This window comes from Embiotoca jacksoni, unplaced genomic scaffold (genome assembly GCF_022577435.1).
Source record: "Embiotoca jacksoni isolate LCO1_2020_lvr unplaced genomic scaffold, fEmbJac1.0.p SCAF_4, whole genome shotgun sequence".
NCBI lineage: Eukaryota > Metazoa > Chordata > Actinopteri > Embiotocidae > Embiotoca > Embiotoca jacksoni.
In genome coordinates this window covers 12,405,696-12,423,336 of record NW_027185392.1, presented here as the reverse complement: position 1 = coordinate 12,423,336, position 17,641 = coordinate 12,405,696, and the positions used below count along the sequence as shown (strand labels likewise).

The 17,641-nt window shown below is 39.4% G+C and overlaps 1 protein-coding gene across 2 annotated transcripts in view; it reads right to left on the bottom strand.

Moving 5' to 3' along the window:
* Nucleotides 1-77: 77 nt before the first annotated feature.
* Nucleotides 78-17,641, bottom strand: part of tet2 (tet methylcytosine dioxygenase 2) — a 29,558-nt gene continuing 11,994 nt past the window's right edge. For both annotated transcript variants that reach the window (XM_069166894.1, XM_069166895.1), the window contains 9 exons: nucleotides 7,038-10,016; nucleotides 6,865-6,955; nucleotides 6,660-6,753; nucleotides 6,370-6,578; nucleotides 5,966-6,116; nucleotides 5,406-5,495; nucleotides 5,033-5,170; nucleotides 4,454-4,808; nucleotides 78-4,260 (listed from right to left, as the gene is read on the bottom strand). In XM_069166894.1, coding sequence (XP_069022995.1) covers nucleotides 2,900-4,260; nucleotides 4,454-4,808; nucleotides 5,033-5,170; nucleotides 5,406-5,495; nucleotides 5,966-6,116; nucleotides 6,370-6,578; nucleotides 6,660-6,753; nucleotides 6,865-6,955; nucleotides 7,038-9,972 — 5,424 coding nt within the window. In that variant the 5' untranslated portion in view covers nucleotides 9,973-10,016 and the 3' untranslated portion in view covers nucleotides 78-2,899. The remainder of the gene's footprint in view (nucleotides 4,261-4,453; nucleotides 4,809-5,032; nucleotides 5,171-5,405; nucleotides 5,496-5,965; nucleotides 6,117-6,369; nucleotides 6,579-6,659; nucleotides 6,754-6,864; nucleotides 6,956-7,037; nucleotides 10,017-17,641) is intronic.

Here is a 17,641-nt window from a genome sequence, read left to right as displayed (position 1 = left end):
GCATTTAGCAACTTTAACATATTGATAATAATGTGTCAAACTTAGATCCTGGTATTAACTTGGCGTAACAAATAAAATTGCTTTAAATAAATATAAATTTTATTAAAAAAAACACCCACATATCAGCAATATCAGGAATGATATAATAAACAGCTTTCAAATAAACTGCATTCATTACATTACAATACTTACAGTATTATTACCCATCCTTAATTAAATTTTTTTTTGTAGCATACCAAACTTCAGGAGAACTAGGAAAGCTTTAAAAAGTAAAATGACAGGCAAAATGTTGCACCTTTTTTTTTTTTTTTTTACAACTTTAGTGTCTAACTGCAAAAAAGACCAAGTGTGTATGAACTGCCAGCTTAACCTTTTGAGCTGAGCACATGTGGTGCCCTAGTTAAGCCCAGAAAGTCATTCAAGTAATGTTGACTCACTCAGAAGCACTGAAGCATCTTCAAGTATGGCTATGCTTATAACCCGCTATATCTTGCAACACCTTGGCTTTCTCAACGACAACCTGCTACTGTAGCTGGGTCCTGTACAAGGAAATTCAACATTTTTGTTTGTAGATTTATTTTACAAAACAGTTAAAAAAAAAAAAAAAAAAAAAAACTCGAACTTCTAACGACTGAGCTAACATTATACTATAACTGTAAACATTGCTGTGACAGTGAGTGTAGTATTTACAAAAAACTTCCTGGATAATCTAATCATTCTGGTAACCCGAAAAAGCCCAAAATTTTTTTTTAAAGATATGATATATGAGGAGATGCTGGTCAATTTGACAGAACAAAAAGAACCTACATCAACATCAAAGAATGAGTTTTACTCCTGCAATACAAATTCTTGGTATGTACAATGTGACATAATTTATTCATTTTTAACACATTTACAATCTGTTTAAATAAAAAGTTTTGTAATTCTTTATTACATTTTTTTTTCTTCTGAAAAAGAAATGAAGTGCTTTCAGAAAAATAATACGTTGAAGAGTGGGATTACTAGGGGAGTTGTTACTATAACATGACTGTCATTCAATTATATATATATCGCATTAATTAAATCAAATAGACAGGGAAGAAATCATTATACAATTGCTTAGTGGTTATAAATAAATTTAACTATACACAGGCACAAAAATGTGCAACTACATTAATCACTGCCCTGGTCTTGCCTCATAGCAAAAGCAAATAGTTTGCTTTTTACTTTGTCAATATCATTCCCTTTAGTCAACTCAGTGCATATATGTTCAGATTACCTTTAAAAGATTACCACCATCCTACTAGCTAAAATATGAGTAGAAAATTGCAGGAAAGTATAATTTTCCTCAAAATAATTTTCATCTGGGTGAAGCATAGTACACAAGAATTGTATTGGGATTCAGGATGCAATGGCAAGTCCCTGAATGTGGAAAGGAAAATATGATTACAGGCAATGAAGATGAACACAATTAGTTGAAAGTGTCCCTGATTTTACAGTAATATCGAAGAAGTTCAAGTAATACTTTCTAGCAGATTGATAAGAAAGTAAGAAATGAACTTTTATGAACTTGAACTGTTCTTAACATTTTGAAAGGAATATACAAATGAAGAAAGAAAAATATGTTATAATCCTATTGCCAAACTAGTTTTGAGGTATATGACTGGTTTGTACTGTACATTATTTAAAAGCCTTCTCACTGCCCAAAGAGTCTCACATTGTATGTTTCTAGTAGGCTGAATAGCACCTTATGAAATAAAATCAGTTGAAACCCAAAGCAACACAATGAAATAGGCTGTTAGCATTCTTTACAACACAAAGTCTATAACAGTAATTCCAAAAATGAAATTAATTTACTGTACAAATCTCACATGTTTATCTTACAGTTAGATTACAATAATTAAAGACCCCACAGCAAGCCAGCTGCCCTCTGAAACTGACACTGAGCTTACCCTGTTTCATGTTCCTCAGTGTATAAAAAGCACATTTACTAAGCACCACAGACATAAAACTACATGTAATATTCACAATCCAGGTTTGTTCAATGAACCTGCAGTAAGGAACATTAAAAACAGTTGCTGACAACAAAATAAACCTGTAGAAAACTAAAATAAAACAAACATGTAGGTCTTTTTCTCAAAATGTTAAAAATGCACCATAAGAATGGCTCAATTTACAGTATAAGTGACATAGGAAAGTGAACAAAGCACCAACTTAATGATAGTTTAAAACCATTTTTTGCATGAACTCAAAACAGTTTCATAGATTGCACATACAACCCCCTGTTATAAATTCATGAATGTAACTATAGTGATGCTTAGAAATTAGTTACTGTCAATGCAGTAATACAGTATAACCAGATTTAAAGGTTTTACCAAAATGTTTTTTCCCCAAACATTTTACTCTCATTATCAAAAAGTGCTCTAAGAAACACTGACTTGCCAAAAACCTTTGTAATGTTGATGACTTGACAGTGGGATGATATTTTCAATGTCCTGTGGACACAAGTAACTTAGGGTCACTAATAGAGTGTGTTGTGGTTATAGTGTGAAAGTATTTGAATTGCATTAAATGAGTAATCAGCACATACTTTAGCACCATGAATGTTTACAAAGTCAGTGTTTGATGCCAAGATTACATCTCCAAAATGTTGTAAGAAAAAAATGATAACTTTGTTTCCAGCTAAAATAGATCCATATGTTTCAGACTGAAAAGCACCAGAGATTTTGTGTATCTTGCAAAAGTTACCGAACAAAAATAAATATTCTTAGTAGGGACAACCGGTAAAGCTTGATTGTAAAATAGGTGAAAGACCTGATGTGAAAGGTGATTTATCAACATGAGGATGATGAGAGGGCATAAGTGCCTGTGGTCATTTTTGTCAAAGACAAAGCACCTTAAAAGTCTTAGTAAGTGTTTTCTACACAAACTGACTGTAAGGCCCTGTAACCTTGGTGAAGGCGTACGGAGATGTATTTACATAAGTGTTCGTTGTGCATGACAAGGACCCCTCCATTAGTGCTTTGATAAAACGCTTATAAGGAGGCTGCCCTGTGGTTTCTGATGAATCTGGATGCTCACGCTTTACCCCCTTCTTGCTGCCCTTGCTCGGTGTCCCCTCACCACCATTCCTCTCTGCTTCTTCCTCCTTTTCCCGAGCCTTCTCTGCCATTTTGGCTTCCCACAATGCTAAGCCATGCTTGGCCTCGTTCAAATTTTTGTGCTGGTAGAAGACTAAGGAGATGCGTGTTGGGTGGTTGCGATCTGGGTTTTTAAGGGGCGTTGTGGCATGAAGCTCCCGTTTTGCACACTCAATGAGGACAGAGCCGTGGCTAGGTGCCACTGCTACACCACCAATGTCAGGGTCCAAGAAATTGTGCTCATTGTCTGACCACATCTCTGGCTTTTGTGGGGTTGTGGGGGTCTGTGGTGTTCCCGGCTCCTGCTTAATACTGGGGCCCATTAGGCTACCATTAGGCAGACCTAACCCTGACTGTGTTTCAGGGTTTAGACATCCACCACTGAGCTGAGCAGAAAGCATCTGTTGACATGGAATGCCCATCTCCGTCTTAATTTGCATATGGAAAGGATCTTGGCCTGGGGGTAAGATGTGAGGGCTCTGAGGCAGGTATGGATTTGGGTATTCACCAAACTGATTTCCTTTGCTCACAGCAGCTGCATAATCTAAGCCACCATGGACTGAGGGTGCTCTTGAGAGAGGATCCATAAACTGGGGGTCTGAGGCCCTGTTAGGACCATAAGGGCCATATGGTCTCATGGGGTGAACTGGTCTCATGCCGCTGGCATTGTAACCATTGACCTGTAAACCTGGCTGACTATACCTTGGAGGATAACTGACCTCATAACGTTGAGGTACACCGTACTGCTGCTCTGAGTAAAGCGCCGGCCGCTGTTGTCGATACATCTCCAGATGCTTTGGGTTTGAAGCATAGTATGGGTGGTAACTGTCGAGGGGCATTCCTCCATTACACTGATAACCTGGGTACGGATGATTCGATCCATTCATGTAAGCGTTTGGTACATGGAGTGGGGAAGGGTAAGGACCCCCTGGTGTTTGTGGCTGAGGGGGATACATGCTGCCTGGCGTGGAAGTGCTTGGAAAAGACCCAGGATGGTTAGGGAACCTGGTGAATGCAGTATTTGTTGAGCCAGGATAACGGAGAAGGTGCTGTTGTTGCTGTAGATGCTGATGATGGACCCCAAGAGGGTATGACAGCTGACCTGACTGTAGGGTTGCTCCCATAGCACCTGGAATAGGTCCTAGAAAACAGAACCCCGACAAAGATATAGGGTTTGGCACCAGAAAAATATCAAGCATTTCTTTGTATCAGTTTGTGTCAATCAATTATTCTTTCTTTTTTTTCTATCATTAAATTAGCATTTTGGCAATATGCCCCTACAACAGACACCAGATTTACGGTACAATTTATTAAATGTATAAATCTTACCCTACCTGCCATATGAGTGCTCTGAGCAGTGTTCTCATAAGTGCCAGATTTTGACTTGGCCAGGAGGGCCTTCTCTGCCTTATCATTAGAGCTGTCCAACATGGCATTCTTGTTGGCAGCTGCCTTCTTTGCATCCAGCTTCTTTTGCCGGCAAGACTTGGCAGGCTCTGCAAGCATGCGCACCTGGCGGCGGAAGGCACTGAGGACTTGGATGGCCCCTGACTTTATTTTCTCCTGCTGACCCTCCTCACTGCCAAATTCATCAGTGTTGGAAGCTTTATAAAGAGGTAAGACATGGAGCTGCTCATCCTCTGGTATCTTTCCGATCTGTCTGTTATCCTCCCTTGTTAATGTACACACCTGGAAATAAAGTTTACAACCAATTGAGTTAAATACTTTTTGTTGGGGGCATAACACACATTAAATAACAAGTTTACTTTTACTCACATATTAGTTTTAATGGTATGCTCTGAAGGGTTATTGTGCCTCTGTGTGCAGTTTGAGTCTGTGTATCTGTTTTATGTTTCATTCTCAAAAAATTACAACATTCTGAGAGAGATACATGCTTTCCAGGTTCTGCTTACCACAGTGCTGCCACCCTGCATGTTGTGGAGGTCTCTGTGAGCGTGGGCACAGAAGTCCATACAAGCAGTGACCCCAGAGAAAGGACGTCCCTCCTTGATCCCCAGACGACAATCAGGTGCCCTATGTTCATGTTCGACCTGTGTCCATGAACAACAAGTACATTTGAACAAGCTATAAAAAGAGTTTGTGAAGGTCTTTAATCAATACAGACGTGTCACTGAAATATTAATACGTGACTGAAAATCATGCTTGGTTTAGATTTGATATGAAAGTCAATTCTACTTTTCAGAAACAACATTTTCATTATGTTTTATGATAAATTACATACATGAAAAGGGTCAAGCAGTTCATACAATATACAGATATACTCACCTGGTTTCCATATGCTTCAGGTGCCATAGTTTTATACAAGGGACCCAGTAAGTTTGCCAAGTTTTGAAAGTTGTGCTCCATTTTTTCTTCCTGAAAGACAAAAATTGGCGGTATTAAGCGATGTTGTGGAAGTTACACTTCCTCCGAGGGCTGACAGACATTATTTTTGGGTGCGCGCATAAGACGGTGCGGGGTGCTAGTCCTTGCCCACCACTTGGGATATCATCGCAAGTTGATACACCTTTGTCGCCCTTCAGGCATGTCCAAGTACCCAACTCTCCTTGCCAGCTACAGTCTGCAGTTATCCATTACTATTTACTGTATACACAAAAGTAATAAGTAATGAGCTCACTTAAATTTCACAAACTGTAATTGCATTATCTAATTTTAAAAGTAATTTTTGACATCAGGAGTTAGTGCCCAAAATAGTGACATTATGCTTTACTTTACTTTGTAACACGTTACTCCAAACACTGGAATTAAATTACTTTGATTAGCGTATAATAGTAATTTAACTATGGTGTGCACTTAGAATACTATTTTTAACCTGCATAAGGTACCTCTTTCACATCATCTCCTAGTAGCTTGAATTTTCTTGGGATTTTGCTCCGGGCAAACTTGCATCCGTTGTAGTACATACTCCAGGAGCAGCCAAAGGAGAAAGATGCTCCACAGGCTTCAGGATCTAACCCCTGACATGCACAGGTCCTCCTAAAAGGGCAAGAAAATAAATTAAAATGTGTCAGTTTTGCCCAGGTAAATCTGTCAAGAGTCAAATTAATGACTGAGGCCTAGATAGGCAACTGGACTTCATCCAAACAAAGAAGTAATGAATTGACAACAAGTAATGACATGAGCCTTTTGAACAAAACAAAAGCAATTACTAAATTTGTACTTTATGCATACAAAATAATTACAGAGAACTGTCTTTTGCTACAATCTGTTTTGTTGTGCTATTACTTACTCCTCATTGAGAGCGCAGCGTCTCTGGGTCAGGGCTCCATGCTTTGTGAGAGTTTCACTTAGCTCGAAGTACAGGCGGTCAGCCAGACTGGGCAGGATGCCTTCCCAGACCATCATTACAACAATGATACAGGCAGTCTCACATCTGTGACCAGTACGTTGCCGCACCAACACCAGAAGCTTTTCCTCGACACTGGATCGACGAATCACCTGTAACGTGAAGGTTATAGGAATATGTGCACACAAAGATTTGTCTGCATCTCGTATGAAATATATGAAAAATGTTCATACCCATTTGGCTATGGGGCACCCTTGTGTACTTTTTCCCTCCTTGCCGGTGTATATTACTTTCTCAATCCTAATGGCATGACCAGTTAGACCAGACCTTCAAAGCAGAATAGCGGCATTAAAATAAACACAAATTAAAAAGTACAAAGTACATATGTAACAGAATTCATATTTACAGTAATTTTCAGTTATATTTTTTTTGGTTAACCTTTTCTCCATCAAGTCCCGTATACCAGCAACACTTGGTGCTGACCCCAAGTGAGTGTAGTACGGGCCTTCATCCTTCTCACTGATTTGTTCTAAATATCATAAATATAAATATGTTAATATTTACACTTGAACAGATCACTCATGCTTTGGAACAAAAATTGGTACACTCACCAACGCAGTGGCAGGATGCAATGTCGTATTGTGTTTTCATGGGGGTATCCAAAAGATTCTTTATAGGGGTATCCAATAGCTTCATAGGAGAGTCCACAAAACTTTGTAGGAGTTGTTCCTTTTTAGGGGTAGAATCAGGTGTTTTTTTCAAAGCTAGAGTGGTTGAGGCAGATGCTGATGATTCTAATCCACTCAAATCAGTGTTGGTTGACAGGATTGTGACAGGCCCAGAAGATTCCACCTTGACTTTGTTTAATGAATTGATGACAAGGGATTTCTTCTCAAATACAGGTGAAAGCTGATACTGCCTCAGGCTTTGTTCCATAGAGGCCAGGATGCTTCCCTGCTTCTTGCTTTGCTCGCACAGGAATTGTTGATTTTCTTGTTTGACTTGGATTCCGCCAATGCCCACGTCAGGCATCTGTAACTGCTGCTCCTGCTGCTGTGAACCAGACAGCTCAAATCTCGGTCCGTTTTCTATTTTTACAGCTCTTAGAATATGTTTGGGGTCACTAGAGCTCTGAGGGGGATGGGGAGGGCCTTGCCGCTCCTGCCTTTGTAACAGGTGCATACGCAGGGCGGCATGCCTCTGCAAGTCCACATGGGAACCTGCAGGTCCCAGAGGTAGTCTAGGTCCCCTTTGGAGCTGAGTGCAAGATGTCTTTAGCTGCTGTTCAGCTTTGAGATACATCTCTGTTGTCACCTGTTGGTTTAACGCACCTTGTGATAAGTGAGGTTGTGACTGTGTCGAGGTCTCAGGAAAGTCCACGGGGTTGGGCTGGTGGCAGTGGTTGTTAGGCTGTTGTGGTTGAAATTGCTTGAGGTTACTACTGCCTGAGTTTGATGGATACTGCCTTTGATGTTGTTGCGGTTGTTGCATCTCTGTTGTGTTATTGCAACTGAAAATTGTATGGTCGCTGTGCTGGCTGTGTTGGTTGTTGGGCTGACCAGAGTTGTTTCTAAAAGGCTGATTGAGTTGAAGCTGATGCTGACCTGGTGGAGGCTGACTGCGAGGTCTGTAATTGGGAGACTTAATTTGCTGCCCTTCAAATTGTGGTGGGTGGGAGAGTGGACGTTGAAGATGGCAGTGCTGTTGTTGCTGCTGTTGCTGTGTTGCTAAAAACCCAGGTGACAGTATATCTTGGAGGTCAGTGTCTTCACATAAGTGCTCTGACTGCATCCGGGAGTGGTAGCGGCTGTCTGCCAGCTCATTTTGAGGGAAGTTATGCTGCTCAGCCATTTTTTGCAGTAGAGGCTGCTGCATTTGAGGTGCTTTAGAATTTGACTGCTCCCACTCAGGGGCAGTGTTGTGCTCAGCTGGAGCACAGTGCGTTTGGGCAGGTAGACAATCCTGCTGTTTCTTCTGGAAGCTGTTAGACACCTGGTTTCTCTCTGTGAAAACTCCCTGTGTCTGGAATCGTTGCGCTGGGTTTGGCTCAAACGTCTGGCTGTGAACCTGGGGGTTAGCTGTCTGCTGTTCTGACTGAGACTTAGCAGGGAAGCCCCTCCACATGTCCTGTTCTTGTGCCTGAGATGATGGGCTACTCGATGGTTGCCGCTGGGGATGTGAAGAATTTATTTCCATCCAGCCTCTCTGGTTGGGAGTTGAACATGACAAGTTGGCTCTCTGCTGAGATGTGTTCTCCATCCCATTTTCTAATCCAGTGTGATGTGGCTGTTGGAGACTGGGCGCCATGGGACCTATGCTGTCAGCTCTATGTGGGTTCCCAGCATTTTCTTGAAAGTTCTGGGGTTGAATCCCATACTGGAGGCCTCTGTCAGTGCCATGATGCAGATGCTGACCAGATCCAGGTTTCTCACTTTGCCCCATCTTCTGTATGGGAAAGGATCCATATCCACCTGCCTCTGCCGCCTGTATGGGATTACTGTTCTCCAGAAAAGAGCTGTGGATAAACCCCTGGTGAGCTTCTGCATATATATCTTGAGGATTTGTGTCATCTGGGTAATGCTGTGCACCATTTGGATGTTGTTGTAAGCTATTGCCATTATTTGTTGGTGTCATCATGCTGGGCAGCTGTCCCAGAGCCAACTCCTGACTGGAGTAAGATCGTTGCTGATGTTGTTGTTGCTGCTGGTGGGCTGCTCCAAAATTGTTGGAGTATCCATTCACTACATAGTTGACAGAGTTATAATTATTGCCTCCTTCAGCATTTCTAGACGTCCCAGGCTGCTGTTGCTGTGAGTCAAGCATCTGTGCTGAATTGGGCAATCCTGAGGATAAAGGCGGGGGTTGAGCACCTTCACTGGACAGCGTGTTGGCCAATGAATCATTGACAGCATCTAATTTTGACCCAGATGTTTGTGGTGCAATTGACACTTGCTCAGGATAATACTGAGACAAGGTTTTCTCTAACAGATCACCTGGAGTGCTTTCAATTGTTGAGGGGGGTGATACAGCACCATTTGGAACTTGTTTATTCCGTGGTAGGCAGAACATATCTCCATTAGGAAAATTACAGTTCCTCTTGTCTAACTTAATATCCGTCTGTGGGGAACTGCATTCAAATTCTCTTGCCTTTGTCAAATCAGGAAAGTTGTCCTCCAAACTGTCATCATTTCCTTTCATTTCAGAATCAACTTTTATTTTCTTGGGCTGATGGGCCAAATAGGACTGTTCAGTAAGCGCATGTCTCAACTCTCCATTCATCAATTCTCCATTCATCATGTAGGAACCTTGATTTAACAGCCCTAGCTCTGCAGCAGGGTTGTTGCAGTTCTCCCTGTGCCTTTTCATGGAGTTGGCACCTGTGTTGGGCTTGTAATGGTTCCAGTTCGCATCCCCAGTAATTTGCAGAGAGTCTCCCTCTGAAGACTGGCCTCCATTCTGGAGTTTGTGAGAGATGTTGCGAGATGTGCCAAATTGTGCTAATATCAAACTTTCTTCCGTCTCATGTCTGGTCTGTTCTGTTTCCATCTGGCCTGTTCAGAGTCCATACACAGGGCTGCCCTCTGTCCGTCCTGCAAGGCAGAAAGTGGTAGAGAAATATTTGGTTTTGTCATTCTTTAAGAAGAGTTGTGTTTTCAAATACAGTAGTGGATACTATATAATACAAAAAGCTTTTGGGTTGAAATGTTTGTTTACATCAAAATATGTTTTATGTGGTCGCACCCCTACCTCTAAAGGCATTGGGGTTAGGTACATATGTGCCTGTATATATCCACAAAATGTATTATAGTGTGAAAGAAAATGTATCCATGATCATGTTGAAGAACCAACCAGTTGTTTTTGTTAGTGTACTTATAGCATGACAGCCCCCTAGACACAATTGGATACAGTTAACTTTTGTATGCCAAAGAAAGAGGAATAATTTTCAATTTGCACCTCAAATACATTTTTCTAATCAAGTGTAGCCTGATTATTTTCAGTCATGTAAACCTTTACATCATTATGCTTTATTATATGTACTAGTGATAGGCAAACTGCACTTATTCAGAAATAAATAATAATAAAAAAGAAACAAGGTGAATTGAAATTTGTTTCTGATCAGAAATTAATTAAATTAAAGACACTTGTTTGTGACACTTTTTAAGCTAAGCTAATTATTTACAATAAGTCCTGCCTTTTTAAGTCTTTTTACACCAGCTATACTGAAATATCTACTTTCACCAATTAAATACATTGCTGAATTTTTTTATTACAACACTTTGAAACTAAAAGGCTGTACTGAGGGGAAGGCCACTTTCACGCTTGGCACCGAAGTTCTGTCGGGTGGAAAAAGTCCTGTCATTTTGATTTGGATTTGATTCACCATGACCTCATCCCTCCATCACCCAAAAACCAGGGAGCTAGTAGGAAGTGAACAAGAAAAAGAGAATATAGGTGTACTATGAGTCCCTATTTTGATGTTGACCATGCTTTGTGGTCCTGTGGCATCTTTGATAACTAGTGTCAGGTGTGCATAGCAATGTATACATTATTTTTGCAAAACATTATCTCATTCTGAAGGTTTTCCTACCATGCAATGTATGTGCATAGTAAATCTAAAAAGCCACCTTAGACCAAATGCTCCGGCACAAAACTGTTCTGCGGGTTCAAAAAAATGGGTTAATAATTAGAAAAATACTGTAACTACATTCTTCTGAATCAAAGTTGTTGGTACCAAAATGCCCATCAGCTAACTTCTAATGTTCAGTTTTGCTCCATATTACTGTCTTTTATAGACAAACATAGCAGAAACACCTTCACTGAATATTACTCATGTCAATTTTGTTGGTACACTTGTGCTGTATCATGTGTGAGTGCACTAAACAACAGTTGTTTCTCCTAAATGGTTTGAATGCGCCTATTGGTGCATTTATATCTTACGTTAGACAAAATTGTCTGCCAAAATAGTTTAGTTTTTCTCCTTAGCTCCAGGAATAAACCTCAAAACTTTAGAAGAGGGGCAAAATGTAGGTGAATCTTTTACATGGCAGTCTAAATATTTTTTTATGCATTTGGTTTCCTTTTCATTTTCCCGTGCTGGTTTACTCTGCCAAAAGCAAATAGATTCCAGTGATTCCAGTGGAGCATTGATTTCTGTCTGCTGCCCTCAATTATTAATGCATGTCACATCCGCAGCATCTGCAAAACCATTGCAGTGCACAGGTACAAAGAGCTGCAGTCTAATCCATCATAATTATGAGCAACTCTCTTGCAGATGCCAAAGGAATGGGTAGCTGGTGAGCATCAATAGGAGCCCAGATTCATTGTTGTAAGTTGAAGTGAAATAGTTAGTGTTTGGCATAAAAGTGGCGCGACAAAAGAGAGAAATAGTGCTGATTTCGTACTGCGTTATTAGAGTTGGAATTAGGTTTGATACATTTGTATCATATTTGCATCTCTGTTTTTGCATTAGTTTATTTGTCTACTTTTGACTCTCTTCACTGGCTTTAAGATAGAAAACACACTGACCCAGAGCTGCCATTTCCATTTAGCTTGTGCTAAACAATATTATATGCAGTACAGGCAGCCATCTTTTCAAACTCTCTGAGCTTTTCCTTGAGCCTCATTATGCTACATATGTTTAAAACAATAGAATTGCTGAAGTGGTGTCCACAGGATTTTTTTTGCCTACGTAAAAGTATCCCACAGAAATGCCACAAACTCTACATGCTGAATTCGTAATGCGTGGTTGTTTTGGGAAATATACAACCCTTTTTATTTACACCACAGTAGGAAACCAAACTGTCTGATTCCAGGCTTATGTCCATAAAGTCAATATATGTAATTTAACATAAATTAACAGGCTTAATTTGAACTGTTTTCATTTAAAATGATGTCTTAGATCCCTGTTGTTAACTTCATCCAAGGCATTTTACAAATGCAACACAGAATAACAATGATTGTAATGAGTTTGTAACTCCAGCTAATAAGAGGTTTCACCACAAGTTTGGATTCAAAGACTAGTTGATTGTGATGGGTGTCAGAAAACATGTTCATCAGGTCAGTTTAGGTTTAGTTAATTAAAAAACGATTTGTTTATGGATCTCCAAGACTCCGAAATGTAAGCAATCTAAAAACACATTATACACATACACAAAGGAGTGAATAATGTATTTGAAGTCTCCAGTCACAACTAGCAGCTGCTACTGTTTACATTAAAACTGAACAAAAATACAGTACTTTGCAAACTTGGATCCAACATTAGATTTCCACAAAAGCCGTTCTGTTAATGTGAACCTACTTTAGGTTCACTATTAGCCCTGACTGATGCTTGTGGGAACAAAGAAAGAAATGCTAAATAATTGAGGTACTATGGCATGTTTCATTTAGCATAATTGTGCTCTGTCATTGGGCCTGATGATCACATCTGGAACATGTTACAGCTATTTATAATTCTGGTAGAACAGCTGTTGTCTTCAGATGAAGATGTATTTTCCAAAACTTGATGACATTAAAGAAAAAAAAAATGTGTACGGCATTTGTTTCAACCACAATAAGAATCATTTTTAAAGAAAAATCATCCATTAATGATTTACACTGTTCACTCAAGAATGTCCAGAACTTTACTGTTTTTGTTGTTGTTGTTTGGATCAGTTTGTGTGTTGGTTTTGTTACTGAAAATGGCTTATAAATAACATTTACATAAGAATGTCCATACACATTTTTTGAAAGTTCAGCAACGTCTAACATTCATGTCCAAAATTCTGATTGGACCAAACAAATGGTTAAAATGTTAAAATGAAATATCTGATATATTAAACTACGTATATAAGAGGAGACCTTATGACCTATGAAAGACCTCAACATACCTCGCATTTTCAGACAGAGGCAGTATGTTGAATTAGGTCTCTGTATTTTCTTAACCACAATCTCCAGCTTAGTCAAGTGGACCATGAATGAGGCTACAAAAAATTTCAGCCTTGTGGTCTAATTGCTCATCTTGACCAAGACGACAGGAAACTGTCAAGGCAAGCAGTGCCTAAGCAGACAAGTTGGGTGACATAATGGTCTCCTTTCAATGTCAATCACCCATCCAGGACATTTAAGCCACCAGACCTTCAAAGTTAGAGTTTTACATCTCCCAGTAATGAGCCAAACTTTTGCAAGGGTGTCTGGAAGCTCCCACTGTTGTCACAACAGAGAAGCCAATTGCATGTTAACAGGCAAAAAAAAAAATCAGCTTTAAGGTCAATGTTTAGAGAAAAGAGCCTCACGTGTCTTTTTGTTTGTAGAGGGTGAAACGAGAATATCTTGCATCCCAAATATCAATTTGTATTCAGAAAAACTGTCTCATCAGCTTGATGGGAATTGATTTATGGCATTACCTAAGGGAATTGAAGAGGAAAGAAACCAAAGAACTGAAGTCATTGGCTTTTAGCGCTTAAGTAGACCTAGTATTATGTACCAATAAACAGATCCTAAAATGAAAACGAAAATCCTAAAGATCCTATGTATATTCTCTACATTTTACCATGCCTGGAATTGTTTCAGCATGCACATCACTGAGAAGATGATCAATCTAAAATAATTTAGTTCATTACTGATTTAAAGAAGTTCCTTGAAGTTTCCCTGTCTAATGACTTTTAAGGATGATCTGTTTTTGGAATGGATACAAAATAATTGCAGTTTTAACTACTCAAACTAAATGACTACTATGATATAAACTATACTATAAACTTTGCAGTGCATGTCAATCTATAAAATTATATGGAGTCATCACTGGAACCTGTAGATGAAGAGTGTCATTAGCTGCTCGGGCAACAAGTTGCAGAGCGGATGTTTAAGGCCACAGTGGAATACTAACAGCAGCATTGTAATCAGAAGTGACACTGAACTCATTTATGATCATGTCAACCATATTAAAATGGAAATGCATTATTTTTTACAAATGAGTAGAGTCACACCACGTGGGAGTTGTGAATCGTGCATGGCTCCTTTTGACGGATGACTATTGGAGTCTACACCCGGAAGGTATTTTCATTCACTCAACAGGAATACTGAATGTTGTAATCGCTGACAGTTCGACTGGTTTCACAATGTGCTGTTTGGATTAACTTTTCTTTCTGTGTAATTTGTTGGCCCAGAAATTGAGAGAATGATGAGAGATGAGGTGGTTATGATCAGTCATGAGCTACATTTAACGCAGACTAGTGACTGGTGTTGCATCTTAATTTAATAATCTTGCTAAACTGTTGCAGATAGATAAACCAAATGAGCAATGCCAATATGCCAAACATTTTTTTATGTCGATATTTCTAACTGGTTTCGTTCATACATTTGTATTAAAATGTCATGTAAAAAAGTACACAGTTAACAAATAAGGAGTGAACTAGTGTTCCCATCGTCTTTAAAGTCTCCCACATATAATGCATCCCTCAAAATGTAACCATGAGGTAAGCAATTGAATACCACTTCCCGAGCCCAAAAACATACTCATGTTTTTTTTGTGGCCCACCTTGTTGTCTGTAAATCAGTAACAAAGTCAAGAGGTGAGCACAGTGATAAGCTTTTTTCAGTGCAGCTCCATTCCTATGGGACACTCCAGGTTTTACAAAGGACTGAACTGAGCCAAGCAGCTTGTCACAGTTGGATACACCCACACTGACAACAACAACAAAAAAAATCTTTGCAAACCCAGAACAAAGCCAGAGATCCCAGCTGTGTGCGCGTTTATCTAGGCTCCGTACAAACACACACACACCAATTATGCAATGTTGTAAGTCCAACTTTGACTGTGTGCTTTAAGACATTAGTATTGGCTGCCTCTTGTTAATTATTTATTAGATGTGATTCACGGGGAGATCTATTTTTACTCCGGAAGTGGAGCACTAAACTAAGCCAGAGGCACAGCGTTGCAGTGGATTTAGTGTGGATGCCTGCTGGAAGTTATAATGCTTCGATCTATTTTGGTTTTCTTTCTAGTAGCTAATGTCCACCAGGGAAATGAGCACTCTGTTACAGTTTATGATATGACTCAACTTATTTGGCTTAAACTCACTTGCCAACAAAGCCTTCTTTCCCTCCAGAAGTCAATTTCTTTGTCTTTGTATGCTGTTGTCTGGTTTCCCTCCCTCTCCCACAGCCTCACCTCTGCCCTGTAATTACACTTCAGGTCCATCTCTACTTATGTATGCCATGTTGTTCAGTCTACTATCTAACCCATGCAGTTATGAACCTTGCTAGACAGTCGTTGCCCATAGTAATTTGCTCTCAAGCTATATATTTGCTGCCATTTATAGATGGTCAGTTGCTTTAGTGCTTTGGAGCCTGGGGGCAATGGTGGACTCTTGGACACTGTGTGACAAGTGTTGCAAAACAATGGGCACAGTTTGCACAAGGGTCATTTAAAGGCGGCAGTTAATGCACATGACAGTAGGGCCTTTTTTTTTTTCTTTTTTTTTTTTTAACAATGCAATGTTGTGTTTTGCTTAGTCAAAATCTAGTTTTGCTTTACCAAAAAACTTTACGGTGTGGTGGATAGTCAGCCTATTTCGTTTTAGTAAAACCTCACTATGTCCTCACAGCACTGGTGTAAAAGTGTTTAAATGCACTGGACTCATACTGTGTTTTTGTTATTCCCAGACAGAGCTCATGAAATATGAGATCTGCCATGCTAGATGAGGTCTGTTTAGCGTGACTTGGCAACCGTATGTGACATTCACCACTAACGACAGCTGCTGGGAGACTCAGATCTCTGTATTCTCAGGTTAAGACCAAGGCAGCTATGCTAAAGAGCCATGCCGTTCAAGAAGGGGAGATGTGGAGCAGACCTGTAAATCAAACACACACACTTGCCAAGCCACACCACTGTTTTGTAGAATAGTCCCAAGAATAAGCCATAATCTCAAGTGTACATTTCCTTTTCTTGGCTGAAATGGGCCCATTTGTATTTTCCTGTTTTGAAGATAAGAACGCAGAGCATGCGCTCAGGCCAGAGACTATAAATTTTCAAAGAACTTAGTTAAAGGGAAAACCAAGAAGCCTTGTGAGCTGAGTCACAAGAAGGCCCATGCAGTGCTAACATTCATTGTAATATCACGTGATTTGATGTTATAACTAAGTGTTACACCACCACTGTAAGTCAGTGCTAATGCTACATCTGCCACAACTTACCAACATAATATGACATTAACCCAGTTAGGTTTCTCAACAGTTGGTGTGGACCAATTCAGTAGTCAAATAAAAAAACAAAACGTAAACTATTGTTTGCTATTCTTGTATTGTCATTTAGCCACTATAGCTGCAGTATCCCTACCTACTAACTGTAAGTAACAGTAAACATTGATATGGCCTTCATTTTAAAACACAATTGAAAGTATTGATAGTACAACAACCTTGATGTTTCTTTCATATGGCGTACTTGACCTGAAAATATGATGTTCTAAAACATGCTGTATAATACACCAAATAAGTATATATAGCTATGTGTATGATGGAAGTGTCAACATTAACCTATATATATATATGTATATATTGTGTTATATTTCAATACTGAAAAAGCATAGTTTGAGCCACTGTTAAATCGTACAAGACCCCAAGTTGAAATTATATTGCCACTAAGTTCTCATTTTTAATTGCATTTTTATGACAAATAAAGTTATGTCACTAAAAACTGAGATAAAACAAAGTCCTTGTTTAGAACATACATTCTCATAAAGAATATTTCACTTCAAAAAGTAGAAGTAACGCTATGCTGACAGACTGGACTTGGACGGTTCAGACTGCATGCAGCTGAGCTGTGAGTGAAACCTCATCCTTAGCAATCCTTTACCAGTGTAATTAGGTCAGATGACTTGCATTCTACAGTGTTTTAAATCCCTGCTGTAAATATAGAGCTGAACTTGCTGCTCCACAAACCTAATGACCCCGAAGAAAATGTTCACAGCTCCATTCCAACTGACTGTGTAAACAAAACAAAAAAACATGAACGCTGAAAACAAATCTAATGATCAGTTTTAATTCGAAGACTGAATTTGTTCATTGGTCACTGGGGCACTCAAGCATACATACCACACTCTCAGCCTAATGGTTGTTGTCTTTGATGCCATATCAATAAACATCAGCTATGTCGACAAAGTAGAGGGTACTCTGCGCGTACTCATTTGCCTGATTTAAATCACTGTTTGATTATTCCTTCAGACATTTGTGTAGACATTTT